This window comes from Crocodylus siamensis, chromosome 15 (assembly GCF_052110815.1).
Source record: "Crocodylus siamensis isolate JL-2025a chromosome 15, ASM5211081v1, whole genome shotgun sequence".
In the NCBI taxonomy this organism is placed as follows: Eukaryota; Metazoa; Chordata; order Crocodylia; family Crocodylidae; genus Crocodylus; species Crocodylus siamensis.
The window spans coordinates 11,468,074-11,487,885 of NC_143409.1; the positions used below are offsets into that span (position 1 = coordinate 11,468,074).

The 19,812-nt window shown below is 47.3% G+C and overlaps 1 protein-coding gene across 1 annotated transcript in view; it reads right to left on the bottom strand.

Moving 5' to 3' along the window:
• Nucleotides 1-1,092: 1,092 nt before the first annotated feature.
• The window catches only part of CHD2 (chromodomain helicase DNA binding protein 2), a 75,413-nt gene continuing 56,693 nt past the window's right edge, over nucleotides 1,093-19,812 (bottom strand). Inside the window, 14 exon segments of the mRNA XM_090029591.1 lie at nucleotides 1,093-5,127; nucleotides 6,148-6,197; nucleotides 6,199-6,398; nucleotides 6,966-7,182; nucleotides 7,392-7,491; nucleotides 9,327-9,505; nucleotides 11,085-11,219; nucleotides 13,260-13,400; nucleotides 14,087-14,215; nucleotides 14,782-14,904; nucleotides 15,749-15,899; nucleotides 16,042-16,180; nucleotides 16,705-16,844; nucleotides 18,675-18,716. Coding sequence (XP_089885717.1) covers nucleotides 4,794-5,127; nucleotides 6,148-6,197; nucleotides 6,199-6,398; nucleotides 6,966-7,182; nucleotides 7,392-7,491; nucleotides 9,327-9,505; nucleotides 11,085-11,219; nucleotides 13,260-13,400; nucleotides 14,087-14,215; nucleotides 14,782-14,904; nucleotides 15,749-15,899; nucleotides 16,042-16,180; nucleotides 16,705-16,844; nucleotides 18,675-18,716 — 2,080 coding nt within the window. The 3' untranslated portion in view covers nucleotides 1,093-4,793.

Here is a 19,812-nt window from a genome sequence, read left to right on the forward strand (position 1 = left end):
TTGTTGTTTCCCTGATGGGGTTTATACGGCTTCATTTTCTTTACCGGGGCCTTGGTTTTGATGTTTATGCCTCAGACAAATTGGATCCCCCGACCTTGGGAATGGTGCCTTGCTCAGCAAGGGGAACCCAAGATGACAGAACAGTAGGCTTGCTCTGGATGCAGCAGCAGAAGGGTGCTCGGCTGGACCGTGGAGCAAGCGAATCCCAGTGACCTGTTCTGTTCCAGGTCTATTAGCCCCAGAAGCGAGGTAGCAAAAATGCCCAGACACATCCCAAGCCACTTTAGATATAGCTGGGGATGGTCCTGCTTAGAGCAGGGGCTTGGACTAGATGACCTCCTGAGGTCCTTCCAACCAGGTCTTAAGCACAGCACCAAGGGCCCCCTCCTCACCCCATTCCCAGGAGTGATGTGCACAGAGTAGGCGTGGGTGGGTGAGCCTTATTTCCTCAGAGCTGAGGTTTAATATGCCACAGTATAGACGTGCCCTTTGGTTCGACTTTTTTACCTGTTTATCCCCTGAATTAAACTGGAGGGCCCACTGCATTTTGCTGGGATGGGAGCTAATGGCCAACACTGCAGGAGACAGGAGTTGAAAAATATTGCAGAGAAACCTTGAGATGTGCTACTATCTCTGCTAACGAAAGGGGAAAAAAACCCAAGATACGTCTCAAGTGAAGGCCAGCATTGTGCCAGCCCATCCAAAACAGGCTTATTTTAAGTCAGAGAGAGAGACAGCCTCGCTGGAAATTTTTAGAAGAACAGATAAACCGCTGCCCTAAGCAGAGTCAGTGCCCACTTGTAGAAAATGCCAACGGTATGCAAACTGCAGACCAGAGCCAGGGTTTTAATACCTGTTATTAGCCACCTTTGCTTCCTAGCATGGACATGGCCTGAAGGAGTTAAAAACCCCTTCCTACCCCTTCCCCCCGAAAAATTTCCAGCCTTGTGTTGGCAACGGCCTTGTCCAGACACCTGCAAGGGTGTGAGTTTCGCCCAGAGACACGCATCCCAGAGCTGGGGCTGGAGCGATCCCAGGAGCTGACAGCCGTGTCGCGTTATGGATTACACACACCAGATGCAAGGAGCTGGCGAGGTTCTGAAAATCTCAGTAACACTTTTTAATATACAAGAATCAAAAGTACAGCAGTTTTACAATGTAGGAAAATTTAATACATACTATATAAACAACATATTTACATCAGAAATCACTAGGACAGTGGCATTTTTTTTCACAAATATAAATTAATATTAATTACTGTGTTTTGTTTTGTTTTAAGTCAACAGGTTTAAAAGTCCCACAATTTTACAGTAAGAGAGTCCTTCTCTCCCCTGCAGGAGGGGGAGCCAGGGAGGAAATGGATGCAAGTAGACCTAGGACTTTTGTGTGGACCCTTTCAATGGTCTCCAAGAGCTGTTAAATATCCACTTAAGTTGTACTGTACCAAGAAGACCTGCTGACACCGGGTTTTGGTCTGTGGGATTTCCATTGTCAAGCATGAATTTACAATGGACTCGAGCTCTGCACCATATCGAACAGGGTCAGGCTGAGAATGTCTTTAAAAAATAATAAAGCCACACAAGAAGCTACTACTTTTTTTCCTGCTATGAGGCTACAGCCGATCCCGTAGCTGGTTTGGTAAAAACAGCTGCACCAGATGTTGACACAAGCATCACACTGACATTGATGGATGTGGGCCTGTCTCCTCCCAACCCTATTGACATTCAACTGACTATTTCTGAATCGCTGATTTTGCAGTCCCCGTTTTAGGGTGCACATGGGAGGGCGATTATTTCTCTAGTGTTTATTTTCTCCAGCTTCTGTAAAACCAAAGCCAGCCAAGACGCACCTGCCACAACAGAACTAAACAGAATCCATAGTTCGGCATCAGGCAATCGTGATTTCTGAGCGTCGTTCTCAGAAGGACCTGGATAAAGTTTCAACTTTGCATTTTCCTTTTTTTTTTTTATTTTAAAAAGAAAAATCAAAACACTTTTCATACTGATTGGAACTAGCGAGGGCCGAAGCCCTCTAGTCGGACACCGAAAATCCCTCTCTTGCGGGGGAGTCGCATCTGCTTTGCAGCAACCTTAACACTGGTCCGGCTGGTACTGCCTTTTGCTACAACTTTATGGCACAAACACTGGTTAGGATAGCGACGTTTGATGAGTGTGAACAAAGAGTACATCTCTCTCCACCCCACCCAGGGAAGAGCTGCCTTCCGCATCTACATGATGAGCCAGCTCCTTCCTCTGAAAAGCAAGGACCTCTCTGCAAATGCCAGCATGTGAATGCTTGGCTGTCACAGCTTATTGGAAACGTGGGAGGACTGCTCAATCCTGTCCCACCCCCTTCTCCCCTCTGTACCACAGCAACTTAACACTACCGGGACTGCCCCAAAGGAAGCAGCAGCTGGTTCCCCACCAGCCAGCAAAACCGTTTAGGTTTGCGGGAAGCTTACAAAGAAAAGGAAATTAAAGAAAAGGGTGCCAAGCTTCAAGAGACTGACAGGATGCACAGCTTAATGGAGCCTGGTCCTGTCGCCCCATGATGCCCCTCATTGTCCCTTGGCACTGAAGGGGTAAAATGAACAGGACTGAAGAGCCGGATTCAGTGGCCCGGATGTGCCCTGTGCTGGTCGTGGGGACTCGCCACCACTTCATTGTTCCCAATTTGCAGCAAATCACAGTGACTCTGTTACGGTCTAATGGGACGCAGGCGCCCAGTGAAACCAGACAGCTCAGCGTATATGCAATGCACCATGATCACAGGCATTTCAGAGCACTTAACTCGCTCAGTGCCAAGCAGACAGGACATTTGGGAATAATTAGTGTTCATCTATGTGCAATTTCCAAGTAGCTAGCAGGAAAACTAACACCCTGTCCTCAACCACCTGCAAAGCAGCGAGGCATGCCCTTGACACCCACCTTTCAAGAAAATGCCATGATTTTGCCCAAATAAGGATCACGCTGGCATCCTTCCAGCAGCCAGCGGTCTACACTGGGGCTGCCTCAAGAAGAGCAATCTGCAGCCAGCTTTGTCCTTAATATAGAGATAGGCAGCACTCAACGGCCTGGCTGCCGGGGTCCAGTCAGACCCTCGCATGTCACCTGGAGGGGCCTCGACTCCTTGCTGGAGATGACAGCTGCCTTGCAGAAGAACCCCTGGCTGTGCTTGGCCAGCCGTCGCCGCTTTGCCCTCCTTTGGCTTAACAGAAGTGTTGAAGCAAGTCCCTGCAGCTGGCTATTCCCCCTGCACCACGCAGTGTTTTCCTCATACTTTGAGAAGTGCAGCAATGCTGGACCAGGAACCATCCTTCTTCCTCACCCCATTACAAATTCATGACCTGGGGCACCAAGGGTTGAAACCAGAGTCTGGGACCCCTCTGCCCTCCTCCTCCTTGCTCTGTTGCTCACCCAAAATATAAGTGCTGAGCCTTTGTGCAAGGTCCCACTGCAACACAGGGGTTTATTCAACACAGCCACTTCCAGCTTCTCAAGCATTACTACAGATTGCTGGGACTTTGGCAGAGGTGACCAGCCCGCTGCTTTGTGCAAACTCTGTGGAAAACTCTGGGCAGCCAACTGCATTCAGATTCAGCTCTGCCCTCCCCCTGGGACACCCGTGGATGCCCTCCGCCAGCACACTGCACAGCTTCTCATCCTCAGATCACTGGAAGAGGTGTGATCCATTTTGAGATGCAAAGGGGGGATGGTTTTCCCCAATGGCTATAGCAGGTCGGTGCCAGAGAGGAGAAAAGCTAGGATTCCCTGACACCCAGAAGCATTCCTGTGCCCTGGGACCATGCAGCTTCTAGCCAAACATGCCCTGCATGAGCATCTGAAACATCCCGACTGCCAGTATTAAGTGAGAAAAGAGGGGTTTTGCTATGGATTCCTAAGCCCATCTGCTGGGAAATACTGTTGCCCCCTCACCCCCACTTCCCTTCCCACTGGGGTGAAGAGTGAACTGAGCACTCATAGGAGTGTGACCTTCACCCGTTCCACACTTCCAGTGGATCTGAGATTCCCCAGCTCCGGCCCCTAAAGCTAATGTCTTCCACCCCCATCTGTGCTGCAGGAAGGCGTGATGACACAGCAAAGCAGAGCCACCCTCTTTGAAATGGATAATGACATGAGAAATGATAATGTGGGCAGGAAAGCAATGGACTGTCACCAGCACCTCCCTGCTCCTACCTTTTCAGTCACCCTGGAGAGACCTCAGGCCCACCCTCCCACCCCCAGCTTCCTTTCCCAGGCCTGCGAACCAGTTCAGTTACGTACTCCAGGAGGAACCTTTCGTCTCTCCCCAAATCTTTCCCACCCCGACCACAACTACATCTGAGCCTCAGCCTGACTGGCTTCTCTCCACCCCACAGCAGCATCCGTCGTGTAACATCAAGTCAGACGGGGCGCACAGAACCGTCCGCAGAGTCCTCAGCAGCATCAATCCACACTCTTAGTTGTGGGGAAAGCTCTGCAGCTGTGAAATACTCGCAAGAGTCTGTCAGATTTGGAAAACAAAACTCTAAAGCAAAGGATGATACCTGCACCTCCCAGCAAAGAAGGGCAACAGATCTGGTTCCAACGCTCAGCTGGAGAAGGGGGAAGTCAACAAGGAATCCAGACCAGAACTAAGAGCTGGGGAGAGCCCCCCTGCCTGCTCCCTCAAATCCTCTGTCGCCCAACAGGATGATAGCAGCATGTTCAGAGTCTCCGGTTACCGGTGTGAGAAACCAGCTGCTCTTGCATCAGACCAAACATTTCAGACGTGCTCTCTTCCTCCCGATCGCTTTATGTTTTCCGCATGTTCCAGTTATAATCTGGATTGTTTTTCTGTTCTAATGACCTGTCCAGGGGCGACCGGTGATCGAGGGGCGACTTGGAATCGTGAGGGGATTTCTGAGACGGGGGCGAGCGAGGGTCCGAGACTTGGGGGTGAGGAAGGGGAAGTGGCTGTTTGTAATCCCCCGATTTGTCTATGTGGAAGGACCGGTAATGGTCCGAAGGTCCCTGGCCATGGTATCCCATGAGCGGCCTGTGATCCGACATCCTCCGGAAATCCTGCTGGTGGTAATTCTGGGGCCTGAACTCATCGGACCGTCGCCGCTTGGAATCGTGATGGTGTCTAGACAGAAAACACAAACAGGAAAATCAGCTCGGCAGCAGGCACTCGCATAGTTCCTCCCACCCTGAAGGACTCCACGTATGGGCTAACTTTGGCATCTGGATGACACTTTGGTGACTTACATAGCCCTGGAGGTGTGCTCTGCAGGCACACTGGACAAGCCCCCTTTTCCCAAGGAAACATAAACAGCACAGGAACAGCAGAGATAGTGCCACGGGGGGCTACTCGTAAACAACGGGAAAAGCAGGTGCATCCTCTGCGCTTATTTATCCAACTCATTTGCAAGTTAAGCAAATCCTAATTGCACACCGTTACCTCACCCACTGCTAGCTAGGCTGGAAGGCAGCAGCTGATTGTTAACAACCCACAACTACTCCATGCAAAGTGCACTGGACCACATTCAGGAAGATAACTGTATCCAGCTGAAACTGCTGAATCAAATCAGGTAGACTGTCACTGCCCAATTTAGAGACTACACCCCCTTCCCTTGCCATAAGGCCCACGGGACTTCAAATAATTACCTCCGTGTGCAGGGGAGAAAGAAACTATCCTTGGGACAGGGAGGAAAAGATTTTCAGGGTGAAGCCAGATGAAAGCTGGACATGGCTGGGATGGCCAGAGAAAAGGAGAAACTGAGGGAAGTCATTTAAGAAGTTCCCCAGTCAGCTTCCAATAGTGTCTGACAATTCCTGGTCAGCAGCACAAGCAAACTAAGAGCTAACAAGGGATCAGCTCTCCCTTATTTAGAGATTAACAAAGGGGGGTGGGAGGGGAAGACAACTACAGTCCAGATGCCAGGGCAGAAATGATGTCCAGCCCAACGTAACCCAGCAAGCCAGAAAAAGCTCAATTAAGCATCAGAGCTTGCACCTGGACTGAGCTCCATGCCAAGAAACCCAGGCAGGTCACTGAGCTTCTCGGCTCCCCCTTGTGGCAGCCAGGATATAAAGAAACCAGCAGCTGGGTGACTGGTTACCAGCTCCTTCCAGCCTGTGTAGGATGATCCAGATGAATAGTTACCTGTCGTAATAATCTCTGTGTCCTCTGTGGTCTCGCTCACTATTGTACGGGCTCGTACGGCCTCTTGCGGGAGAGGTTATTTGGTCGGTAGTTCCCAGAGCTTCGGTGAGGGTCGCCGCGAGACCGGCGATCCCCATAGTGGTGATCCTTGTACCAGTGCTGTTCGTACTGGTGATGCCGATCTCCACCCCAGACCTGGTTGCTGTTACCACCATAGTTAAACTTTCGATCTCTCTGCCAGTCACCTCGATCTGCAATTTAGAAAGTATGGGCCTGATGGTTTCATTCAGGCACGGGCCTGATGGCTGTACCCCACCCTCCCTTCAAGCGCAGACCAAAACGTGACTCAGGCTACAAGCCTCAGCGACATGCTTAAATGTTAATTCACCCCCTACTTGGAGCAGTGGTTTCTGTCTGTCCCAGTCAAGATTTCAGTGTAGCTTTGTGGGTCTTACAGGGCTCTCCTGAAGCTTACATCCAGGGATGCTGAGCAAACTAGTAACAGCTAAAAAATACCAGAAGGGAAGAGGATTCTTTAAAAGGGGTCTTGTGGCAACAAAATGAAATTAACTGGGACCAACATACATCACATACAAGGGAAAATGTCCTAATTCTATTTTCCTATATTGTCCCCATTCCTATAGTACCTGCATAACATATATGGCTAACATCTGGTCGGTACTTTCTCTCGTCATCTCCTTAGGGAGACTGGGACACTTCCAAAGCTCCAGGGGATTTACCGCTGGGAGAAGACCTGGGCTGGGGATGAACAGCGGACCTGGGAGAACCTCTCTTTGATGCCCTGGTATCAGACTCACCTGTGTTACTGAAGTGTCTTTTGTTGGGGTGGCTGTAGTTATCCCGCTGATGGCCATGCATCTGCTGCTGAGGGTGGGAGGGAGGCAGGTGGAGTTTCTGAGAGTGCAGGTTGTGAGGCATGTGAGACTGAGACATCACAGAGTCGTGGCTGGAGCCTGGTGGTTCCGGGCGAAATGGCTTTTTGGCTCCAGACATATCCTCCTTCTTCTTCTGCTCCTGGAGAGGTCAACGGAGAGATTTACAGCACAACAGAAGGCACAGAAACACCGCTCTCCACTTCAACTGCCAGCCAAATGCCTCGGGCAGGCTGTGAGCAACTGCTCTCCTCAAACAGCACCAATAACGTTAACGAGGGCTGAGGCAGGAGAGACTTCCAGTGAGGAGAGAGCACTCTGCCCAGGACAAAACCCTCCTTCAGATCTTACCTCCTCCTCCTGGGACCTTTTCTTGTGAGCCATCTTGTAGAGCCTGTGCAGTTTTCTGGCATCAAATTCTGTGAACTTGGACACAAAGATCCATAGGTTCCTGAAGGGACATGAAGATTTTTTTTCTGTTAATTATGAAACAGCAGCATAACTTCTGTCTTCCTCATTAGAACAGTGGTACAAAACACAGAGCTCGCATCCTTCACACTAGTTGTACCTACACATACTTGAAACGGTTGGCTTTTCGTTATCAAATTACATTGCACAAAGTAGAAAGTGCATTATATACATCCTAATGGTGCCAACAACAATATTCTCCAAATGTTATTTATAGTAAAAGAGCCTGAAGGCCCCCTCCTGAAATCATGACCCCAGAGTGCCCTGAAGATCTTACAGTCTAAACGTACAAGATAGACAAAGACGGGAGAAGTGAAGCGCTGGGAGTTATTCACCCCGCTTGACATATGAGGTACCAATTCACTAAGATTGAATGCCAGAGTTTCATATGGCTTATGAACTAAACTAAGAACTGGACCCAGGACTCCAGAGTCCCACTGCAGCAGGTTAGCCACAGATTTATCTGTCCTCCAAGACAGTCTTCCAGCCTTCCCATCAATATCTTTGGTCTGGTCTCTCCTCAGATGGTGAAACTTAACAACAGACCAAAGGAAGTAATAAATATGGACGCAAAGACTGGGGAAAAATCCCTTTCATCTTGGAAAGGGAACTGTCAAGACTAATCCACTCACCCGCCCACACATTTTAAAAGGGAAAGTGCCCTCTAGCTGTGCTTCTAATTCAACCTCATGGGAGATTTAAAATCCAATATCCTTTCCCTCACTGATGTTATTAAACTACTTTGCCTACTCCACTCAGGTGGGACAGTGGCTGTCACCTGTCTGGTTTTTATATAACGGTATTTCAAGATTATATCTGAGTGGCAAGCCTAGACAGGAGTTAGCCATTTCAATCCAGTTCCTCAGACCAGAGTACCCCCCAGTTGGTGTACCCACCAATCTGCATCTGTTTTAATTAGAAGATATGGTAGGCACATTTAGCTTAGGAGTGGTTTGCTTCAATTTAGCTCAAGCAGATAAGGAAGTGACTTAGACTGATATTAGTACCTCTTACACGTAAGTAAGGGTATGGGTCAGGGGTCAGCAATGGAGCCCTGGCCCACAGAGCCCAGGCTGCTTGCAGCAGGTGGCCAGGAGGCTACAAGCCCAGCTGCAAACAGCTGCACGGGGCTCCACAGTCCCCACTGGGTTCTGGGGCCATAGTGGCTGCACACACGGCTTGGGGTGCACCCCTCCTGCACCAGGTGCCCCAAAGTGAGCATACAGCAGCCACTGTCATGAAGTCAGGACTCCAGGCCCTGGTGCAGCTGTTCGAAGCTTCCCAGATATCTGCTGCAGCTGCCCAGACTCTGGGCCAGCTGTGGCAGACAGTCTGCAAACAGCTGCGCCAGGCTCTGGTGCCTTGGCTGGGCTCTGTGGCAGTGGAAACTTCGCGTGTGCCTCCGGTTAGATGACGGGGGAGGAACCAAGGTTGTGCTGCCCCAGGCCCCTTCCCTGCCATGTGTCCCAAGGTGCATGTGCATTTGTCCCCAGCAACAAGGATTGGGCCCCTTGCAGCTCCCCTACCATCTACCTTTGGTATGCCAAGTCGAGGCATGGGTTGAGGCTGGGGTGTTTTTGGTACTCTGGCCAAAAATAGTGCTGACCTGCGTACAGGTAAAGCCATCATCTCAGAGCTGTGGAGTCTCAGCCCCTCATTTCTCAGCAGGTAACTCTAGAACAAGCTGGTGAGAAAGTCTGGGAACGCCACACAATCTGGACTTCCTTTGCCTCCAGGACTGTAAATCCAGCATCCCCTGCACACTCCTTTCACTTCCATATTCACAAACTCACCAAAGAAACCCAAAAGGCGTGTTACCTTCTCCATAGCTTAATGTGATCCTGGTCATTATATGCTTTAAGGCACTCTGAGATGCGATCCCCAATTTTCAGGAGGCAGCTGCGGGTGTGCTCCAGCTGTTCCTGCACCATCAATCCCTTATCTGGCTTATCCAGTTGCTTCAATGCCTTCTTCACTGGCCTCATCCTTTCTTTGCACTTGGGAGAAGCAAGACAGAGCAGAACTTTGTTAATTTTTTTTTTTACTGGTTTTGCTAACACTTGTTGGGCTCATCATAGCTGCAGAAATTCATTCATACTGCCTCTTAGCTTTCTCTCCCTTTAAAATAAGGAGAAGTATGCTATAGAAATGGTCATCTGTAAGACACTTTATGATGTAATGAGGCAGAGATGACAGTCTCCTCACAACCATCTACTTACCGAATTCCCTTCTGGAGGCCAATAATCTGCTCTGCAGATACTAAACATGCACTGAGCCTACTATCCTACTGCTCACATGGATAAGCAGGGAAGAGTTGGAGCATGCCTGCACTAAATTAAAGGTGCTGGGTCAAGGGGCATTCAATTTAAAACTGCTTTAGCCAATTGGGAAAGTTTTACTTACTGCTTTAACAAAACTGGAAGAGGAGAGAGGAAACCATAATTATTTTCTACTTTCTGCATGTGACCACACTTTGCACGTAGTCTAAGTAACTTGCGTGCTGACTGTGGGTCTTGGTTATAACAAAGGCGAGAAATGCATAAAAAATTAGGAGAGGGACCAGAAAAATCACAAAAACCAGCAAAGGGCAGCTAGGGCAAATGTAGTGCTTGAAACCAATAAAGTCGTCTTCACAGGCATCCAGATTTCAAGCTCATATCCGTTTAGCTATGTAAGGCAAACAGATAAGAGTCTAATGTAACAGACTGTCTTTGGGTCTGGTATTGCAGTCACCCACACCAGGCAAATGTGCTGCTGCAGCACACTCTGCATTGCTGAGTTTTCCTTTACAGTCTGGGACGCACTGGCAGTCGACCTGGCTCAATGAGCCACTGCAGCTCCTCCACGCCATAAAAGGTGCTTCTCAACCCCCACCCACCCCCCTTTCTCTATGCCTCCAGCACAGGAATAACCTGTTAACTCCTTGGTTACTGAAGGAACTAGACCCCCCCCCCACAGTTACAGGGGCACCTTTGGCTGATGACTGTCAAAAAAGCCATGGGAAATGTAAACCTTCAGTATGGATGAAGACAGTGCTGCACTGCCCCTTCTAAGCCTCCATTTTACGACGTTTTGGATGAAGGGATGAAGCGGGCATTACCAGCGTGACTACATGGGGCAGAATTTAGAAGGGAAGTAACTCAAATCTCTCCTGCTTTATTTCAACATTGTGATGGTTTTCTGGGAGGATGGAAGCACCCAGGTCCCTATTTGGAGTCTTCAGTATTCCTCCATGTCAGGGCCCATGTGAGATCAGCCACCTCCACCCCAGGTGAAGGTCTGTTTGGATTCCTTTGGGAGCTTATTCCCAATGCTCTCAAATTAGCTGGCTGGGATTGCTGCTAAACAATACAGAGAGTATGTTTCCCTCTAGAACGGAAAGCATTAAGTCTACAAAACCCTCAAAGGCTGCCCGTGCAGAGAGGAGTCCACATTAGGGTAACAATTTGTAACTGTATTGTGGCATCTTGGCACTAAGATAAATAAAGCCCCAGAGAGCAACCGAAAGTGATAACTGAGTGATGGCACATCCTAGCTTTCCCTCTGCAGCTCTGGTCCCCAAAAGAAAATACTCACTATGCTGAACGTTTCTTGGTCCAGGTCATCATCCTCATCTTCGCCAATGGGGATGGGTTCACTTCCTGCAGTAATGTGCACAGGACCCTGAGATCTCTTCCCTTTACTTCCAGATTTTGCATCACTGCTTTTGGCCTACAAGAGAACAAAACTCTTGATTCTGAGTGGTCCTATTAACTATTCTCCTTGCCTGCCTGTCTTACTGAAAACAGTTCATAAACGATACGCTGCTATTTGGCAAGGGCTTTTGTGGGTTATCTTTTCATAGATTCATAGACTGTAAGGCTGGAAGGGACCTCGGAAGATCATCAGGTCCAGCCCCCCTGCACTAAGCAGGAAAAACAACTGGGGGTCAGGTTGACACCAGCAAGGTGACTGTCCAGTCTCCTCTTGAAAATTTTCAGGGCAGGTGATTGCACCACCTCCAGAGGGAGCTTATTCCAGTCTGGACACCCTGACTGTGAATGCGTTTTTCCTAATGTTGAGCCTGAATCGATCTTCCAAGAATTTATAGCCAAAAAATCCCCAGTGGGGATTCCCTTTTGCAAACAACTAAATCTTCTGGTGCCCTGGCCGGGAAATGAACCCAGGTCTGCCACATGGCAGGCAAAAGCTGTACCACTAAGCCATCAATGCCTGGGCATTGACAGCAACTGTATTTATGGGACCAACCATATAGCTGGGAGAGACAAACTGCTGGATGCCAGTATACAATGGTACCCAAAAGCCTGTCTATGTCCCTCCCAACACTACATACAGCTGGTCCAATAAGACAACAGCCACAAAAAAACCTTCCCTCCCAGATTTTTCCTGGATATTACAACTGTATCATCACCCCAGCAACTGTTATTTCCCATTCCTTCTGCAGATCTCAGGGTGTTTTGCAAGTGAAGAAATTAAGTTTGTGTCACCCTTGTGTAATCTGGATACGAGTGAACTCATCTGTGAGGACCTGCGGACAGAGTACATTGGAGATGTGGAATGTGTGCCCCTACGAAGGGTCGGGTTTCAGCACAACAGGAGATTTACAAGGGCTTGCAGCTCCATTTGAAGTCAGGAGGAGCTGCGTGTCCTCAGAACCACTGGAAATCAAGCTCAATTGCTCTGAAACTGGGTATTCAAGATCACTGGCCACTACTGAAAAGTTTGACTTAAGTGCCCGAGGGTACACACAAAATCTGTTAAGAGTCATCAGCACAACCATTTCACAGCTCCTGGTCCTCAGTGTTAGCTTTGAGGCCAGGCTGCACCCCACTGGAAAATGAACTTTACACCAGTATTTTCCAAAAGATTTCAGCTTTGACTTATGACTTCAATTTCAGGATGGACTGAGTATTCAGTACACATCTATTCCATGAGCAGGTGCTTCTAGAAATCATTAGGCATCTTTTTGTCTAGCCTGCATCCTGCCCAGGGCAAGTGACTAGAAATTCAAGTAGGATTTTGGCCACGCGTTGTCCCAAGCCTGACACTTGCGCTGAGAGAATCACAGTCAGCGGATATGTGAGCAGACATGACATCACATTGTGGTGTCTGTGGGTCTTGGACAGTTGGGTTATTCTGGGTAGATTTTACTTAGAGGGGATTGCACAGGGACCTGCCAAGCCCAGGACCAAAGTCCGACACCCTCAGGCTCCCGGCTCTTCTCGCTCTGGTCACAGATTCCAGCTATTCTGCCCTTTTATTCCACAGGGGTCTGCGACACGCATTGAATAAACTGGTTTGAGCCAAATCAGTTAAGTCTGATACTACATTCAACTAGTTTCAGACATTTTTAAACCAGTTTATGTGCACTGAGCATCTGTTCTGTTACAGGTTTAAATCAGTTTCTGATCACTTAAACCGGTTTGTGTGTAATGCCTGTCCCTAGCCTTGGGGAGTCCTCCCTCTCTCTCACTTTCAAACTCTGCAAATATGTTATGCTTTCCCATTCTTCTGTGCAGAAATTTTCTTCCTCCTTTTCCAGCTAAACCTCTCCATGAACTTCTGGGGGCTTGAAAGGGGAATAAGCCCTCTCCTGAATATTATCCTTTGGGATTTCATCCCTCTCTCAATTAAATAGCTCTACAAAATCAATACACATCAACAGACCTGGGATTTGAATATAAATCCTGAACATGATTTAAGGCCTGGAACACCTGGATCTAAAGGCTCCACATGAAACACAGCCAGTACCTTCTCTTTCTTATCCTTTGTCTTTTTTTTCTCTTTGTCGCCTTCCTTCTCCTTTTTAGTGGTTGTCTGTTTCTCCTTGTTCTCTTTGTTCTCTTTCTTCTTCTGTTTCTTTTTCACTGGGCTCTTTTCCAAACCATCCTCCTGGAAAATCAGTTACAGCACAGACTGAACTATTGCTCACAAAACCAGAGTCCCTCACTTCACACACCCTTGCTTCTACAAAGCACGTGTTCCTGAACAGCAGCTAAGTCTTCCAGCTCACTCAGTTTTTCCTTGCTCCTTTTAATCTGAAAGCAAGGCCAGGGCAGTAATCTGCCTAATCCCCTATAAACTTTCCCACTTAAGGATATGAATTAAATCAACCTCCACCTGTAGTGGGCTGGCAAAATACAAACAAATATACTGTTCCATAATCCAGTTTACCTGTCAAGAGTACACATCAGATAGCTCTTAACAGATAGCAACTGATCAGAAGCACGAGCGAACCTTCAAACTGCCTGCCAAGCCATGCACACACAGACTCCCTTTCATGGAACAACACAATCCTGATAAACTTTGCTAATAGTAAGCTTCCTGATTATGGAAAGAATTTTCTCCTTTACAGGGTCAGAAGCCTTGATCTATATCAAAGCTTTATTATGTCCTCCATGCACAAGTGATTAAGCCCACTGCTTGGGCAGATCTGCTAATCTCCTACGGAAGTTTAACACTAGGTTTTCTGCTGGTCACTGGAAGCACTGCTCTAGGTGCTGTTCAAACCTATCTTCTGCAGCACCAATGCAGTTCAGAAACACTTGGAAAAGCCACTTCAGCTTGGATTCACCCACCTTGACTTCACCCTCTTCTGATGGGTTGTCTGAGTGCCGAGGCGAGGACAGTTCATTCCCATGCTCATCTTTGACTTTAGGAGCTTTATTCTCTTTCTTTACACGTGGTTTCCTCTTCTTTAGTTTGCTCTACGTAAAGAGAGAACCCAGTTAGGACACAGCTTCAGCCAGCTTCCTGGAAAGAGAAACGCCACTTTTCCTTCAGATGCTCTGGGCAATGGGAGGTGGCAGCAAAGGGCAAAGAGCACCACTGACAGGCTGCGAGAACCCACAATCGGCCAGCGGCTCTTATGTTGGCTAGAAACAGAAAATGCATCAGAGGCCTAAGAAAGCTATCCTGAGTGCAAAAAACCCTACTGTGAACGAACAGACCGTTGACACTAAAATGCTACTGACAGGACTAAGAAAGACTTAGGGCCTGCTACCATTAGCGGGTCTTCCAGTGAGTCACACATCAAGAGCACTCACTTATAGGTAAGAAAAAAAGTGACAGGCCTGTAAAGTTAGCAGAGGGTCTCTGTGTCTTATCCACTAATACCCACTCCTTAACCTTGTTTTAGTACAATGAAGTGATCAGAGTTCAGACACATCCATGAACCCCTCAAACAAACTATTTAATGAGCTGGACATTTGGGTTGTGTTGTTTCCTTCTACACAATGTCCAAATGCTCGTGGGACACTTGGCCCACTCTCACCTCTTCTCCGTCTTTCGTGTTTTCTTTCTTCTCTAGATCTTTCTTCAGCAGTTTCAGCAGATAGTCGACTCGGGTCTGGAGCTGCTTTCCCTGAGGTTTCTTATCTGTCTCAACAGGTAGGATCTTTTGATAAAACAAAACACCAACACAAACCTATCAAACTGTGAAGGGAACAGGTACACACTACTAATCCCCTTCCTCCCATCCAGGAAAGTAGAGGAGCCTCAAGGAAGCTACTTTAGCCTGGCTCCCAGGCACAAACAGCGCTCAGCACAAAGCACTCTCGAGATGTGAAGGGCTACCACACCTCGACTGTTACTGAGGTGAAAGGATATGTGTGAGCACAGCCTGCTAGGACCCTCCATTATGGGTTACAGGAGGCTTTCTCCAGCTTGATGCGAGTCAGATTTACAGGAGTATTTCTTTAACACCCCACTGAACTCCCGCAACCATGTCTGCGGCATTCATTTCAGTTTTAAATTGTTTTTCTTTGCATTGCATGCAAGGGAACTCAGTCACATCACAACTTAATCTGATCTTTGCTCCTGCACATCTGTATCCACTAGCAGCGGCATTACCTGAAGTCAGAAGTTGACCCCAGAGCCTGAAGCACTGTCATTATACTGGGAAGAACTCTTTATACTCATTAGATGCACAAGGAAACAATCACTAGGGCCAGACTTCGTAATACTGTGCAGTTCGCCACAAATGCCATTGTCACTGCTTTCCTCACACGTTGTTACAATGTGGTTTATATGGAGTGGTTCAGAGCAAATTCACTGTCAATCAAGTAACATAACTCTGGTTTCTGGTTTCCACCAGGCACGATGCAGCATTCCACAGAGGTCACAGTTTTCCTCAAACTATTTTTCTGAAGCAGTTCAGAGAACATCTACTTCTGAAGCAAAGCAAACGTGTCTCCTTGAACTTGTCAAGGAACCATAGCAAGCAGCATCCCGAGACCTACCTTATCAGCTAACTTCAGTTCGGGGTCTGTTTTAATTAGCTCCCAGTTTCCATAGCCATGTTCATAAATTCCAACTAACAAGCGAGAATCCTCCTCCACTCCCCAATCGACATCAAAATGGGCAGCTTTGACACGACAGGTCAGGCAGTATCTGAGGGGAGTTCAAACACAAGACGGGGGTGAGGGGCTCATTCAAGGCTGTGGTGTAAAGTAAAACCATATTCCCAAGCTATCTTTTGGCCATCGCAAAACTCAACCACCCCCCAGCTGCGCACCCAGCTGTCCACACTCACTTCTTCCTTTCCTCAGGGTCTGTGGGAATGGATTTGTGCAGCATTTCAAACTCCTCTTCGTGCTGGATGATGGATTTGACGTTGACCTGGACTCCAGAAATCTTGATGGTTGGGCCCCTCCTTTTCCCAGGCCCTTTCCCTGCTCAGAAGCAACAAAGATTTCAATGTAAAACATTAATGAACAGACTGGAAAAATTTCAGATGCCATGATGGGCTTTTAAGTCCTCCCAGACCTAATCTTTAGAAGTATGTACACGACTTTGGCCCAGTGCCATGGGAGCACTGGAATGTTTCTGGGTGGTAATTGAAAGCACAGATCTAATGAAGGATGCACGCTTTGGGTTGATTCCAGCCCAGAAAGCAGTTAAATATGCCCTGGTTTTGTGGTTGGCTTCATGCGCCAACCTGAAATAAGCTGATGACTTATTTCTCTCATTATAAGCACCATCTGAAAGATGCAAGGATTTAGAACTGGATTAGCTTTCTACAGGTGACAGAAGCAGCAAAATTTAAGCTAGCTCTTATTCTTCAGTGACAAGACCACTGCCCGTGTCGTTGCTAATCTGACCCACCACCTCATCTAGAACAGGGATACTTCCCCCAGTAGCACCGTGGATCAACACAAAGACGTCAGTGCAACCAGCATGCAGTGCTTTCACTCACCCTCACCGGGATTTTCTTTCAGCTGCTCCTCATATTCTTGCATCGCTGACACGCAGCTGTTGTGAATAAGCTCCCCCAAACGTTTCAGATCGGCTACAGACTTGTCCACCAGCTCAGCATCCCGGGCAATGCACTCCAGTCTGAGAAAGGGAAAAAAAGATCAAAGGCTTCAGGCTCAAACTCTGGCTGCTAACAGTGCTCAGATTATATAACTCCGAGCCTCCTTGCTAACTGTACGTGGTATAACCTCCCCTGCATGAAGAATCTCTCTCTGAGCTTTTAATAATCCATCACATTGCACACAGTCAATTTTTTAGGATTCAGGCATGATGCTTTCCAGATAAAACTGATCAGTTCCTATTATACTTGGGAAAACATTTCTTTTTAGCTCAACTTTTTTTTTTTCTTTTTACATTAGCTGCCCTTAACTGAGAGCCAAAACATCTCTCCCAGTGTCAAGGACATCTCTGAATTAGCTTTTCATGCTACGACTCCCAAGTGTCTCACCCTTTTTTGTCCAATGCACTGAAATTCCTATGTTCATCTTTAACAAGGGTTAAATCCTGGAGTAATACTGCTTAGTTGAAAGGCCATAGTAAGCCTTAGTGCTGTGTTTCTCAAGCTGTCTAGATACAAGGCACCCCTCGACAGACTTGAGGCACCCTTCGAAAATGCCATCTCTTAGTTTTCACTCTTTTTGACTACAGAAAAGTAATAGCACAACTCTTGTTGCCAAGAACTCAGACAACACTATGGATTTCTGACACTACGTTTTTAACACTATGGATTTCTGTTTGAAAACTCTGGGTTGATCTCATTAATCAGGTGTGCCCACCAAACTGGTAACATTGTGTGGCACCCACAGCACCCTCGAAAGGATCTCAAGGCACTCCACGCAGCTGCTGCCCTAGTGTTTCAAAGTTCAGAGCAGATGCAGCAAGAAGCAAGTTATTGCTTAACTGTGGGCTGGATCAGGATAACGCTGTTTAGCAAGACGCATGCATCGGCACTCTCCACATTCACTGTGCTGGGTTAAGATACCAGATTGCAGAAGATGGGATATGATGCCACCTTCCACAGACCCATATACAGGAAGGACCCAGCATCCCACAACACAATGCAACATTCCCAGTCCCAAAGAAATACCCAGAATGAGGCATCTCTGAGTATGCCTGGCTGTAAACAAGTTCATACCAAATCCACTACAGTTGTTCAACAGGGCAGGTACATCCTGCATGTAACCAGCAGCTGCAGAGCTTCCCATTAACTGTATATGTTTATCATACTCTAAATGTAATGCAGCCAACTCCATTTAAACTGCCTGTGAGTTGTCTGAACAATTCAGTCCTCTGGACAACAGTGGACTTTCCCATTGTTAAAGCATAGAGAAAACTCCTGGATGCATCTGGAGGCTCGGTCACTGACGATCCTCTGTTGCTCAAGACTTTCCCTGCACTATCTGAACGCGAGATAAATGCTCCCTGCTCCCAAACACTCTGTCCCCCACAACAGAGCTGAAACTAGCTAGGATAAAAATGACAAGGGAAATAATGACAAGGTGTAAGGGATCCTGACATCTCAGAGCTAAAGATGATGGCCACTGGGGACAAGAGGACATTTCCCCTACAGTACAGTATAGCATGATGTTACTGTAGACGACTTACAGATCTTCCCTGAAAGCTTTTTCAGTGACTACAGATGCCAGATCAGGCAGAGTGTGTTCCTGTGCCTCCAATACAGAACTCCTACTCTATTATCCCTGAATGCAACGACCCAGTGAGGTTTTGCTCCATCCAAGCAGCCCAGGGCCTATCTACTACCTTGGAGACATCCACGGACTGAGCAATGCATGGAGGTTCTCATGTCACCAGATTTAAAAGTCTCCTGCTCATCTCCCTCAATAACATCACATTTATAAATGCATTAGCCCAGATAACTTTTCTCAAGAGCAGAATCAATTTGACACTTACCTTTCAAGAGGAAGCCCAAATTTCTTATAAGCCTTGATAAACCTAAACAAAAAAAACCCAGACAAATCTCAAAACAGAATCAATGAAATATCCAGCCCTACTTCTCCATGAGTCTTTGATTCTCTTTGATTCATAAAAGGGGTCCTAAATGTTAAGTGCAGTTGAAACACTGAGGTGTTTCATGAGCTCCCACATCCTTTTGTCCAGGCTTCCACTTCCACTGCCTAAGCATCTCACAGAGCTGTTTTGCAAGGTTTAATTCATTAATGACGGCACAGAGCTTTGTAATCCTTGGCTAGAAGGAGCTGGAGGAGGACAGAGGGTTACTATTAATGCTGGGCATTTGTCATAGTGAAAAAAAAGGACAGTCATAATTTTAGTTAAAAAGAACTGTCTTGGCTCACACTGTGCTAGTAAATATTAAGTTTATTTTCCATGGAGAAAAGTGGTGTTAAATAAATGTCATTAGTAATTTCAAAGCTTAAGCTGTAAACATAGAAAACCACTGAAAAAAAAAAGAACCAAATGTGGAGCCATCTAGCAACCAGTCTTGTTCATTAGCAGGCAGACAAGCCTGAAATGATTTTATTTTTGTAAGGCAGGGAGGGGAGTCTTTTACAGTCACATGGCATACACACAGCTACAGATCTAGAGTTTGCCAACTGTACCCCAGACTGAAGAATACTACCTCTCTGAGTAGTCCCAATGACTTCAGCGACCGATTAAAAAATAAATAAAAAAGGAGTAACTGCTTTAAAAAATCCACCCCCAAAATTCCTGCTCACTCAGCTTTCTCTGCCTTCTAAAGAGTAAAACTCTAACTATTATATTCCACAATGAAACACATTCATCCCTCCATACAATTTCAGGGTTGGTTTATAGTCAAGGCAACAAGCTAGTTATTGCAGATGTAAATCCAGCAGCTCAAAGATGCAAGGAAGTTGCAGGCTTGGGACCAAGTCTTGGGATGAAGCTACAGGCTTGGGACCAACTGGCTAAGCAGAAAAGGACCTGAGGTTACAGTGGACAACAAGCTGGATACGAGCCCGCAGTGTGCCCTTGTCGGCAAGAAGGCTAACTGTGTACTGGGCTGCATTAGTAGGAGAGTTGCCAGCAGATCACGGGAAGTAATGATTGC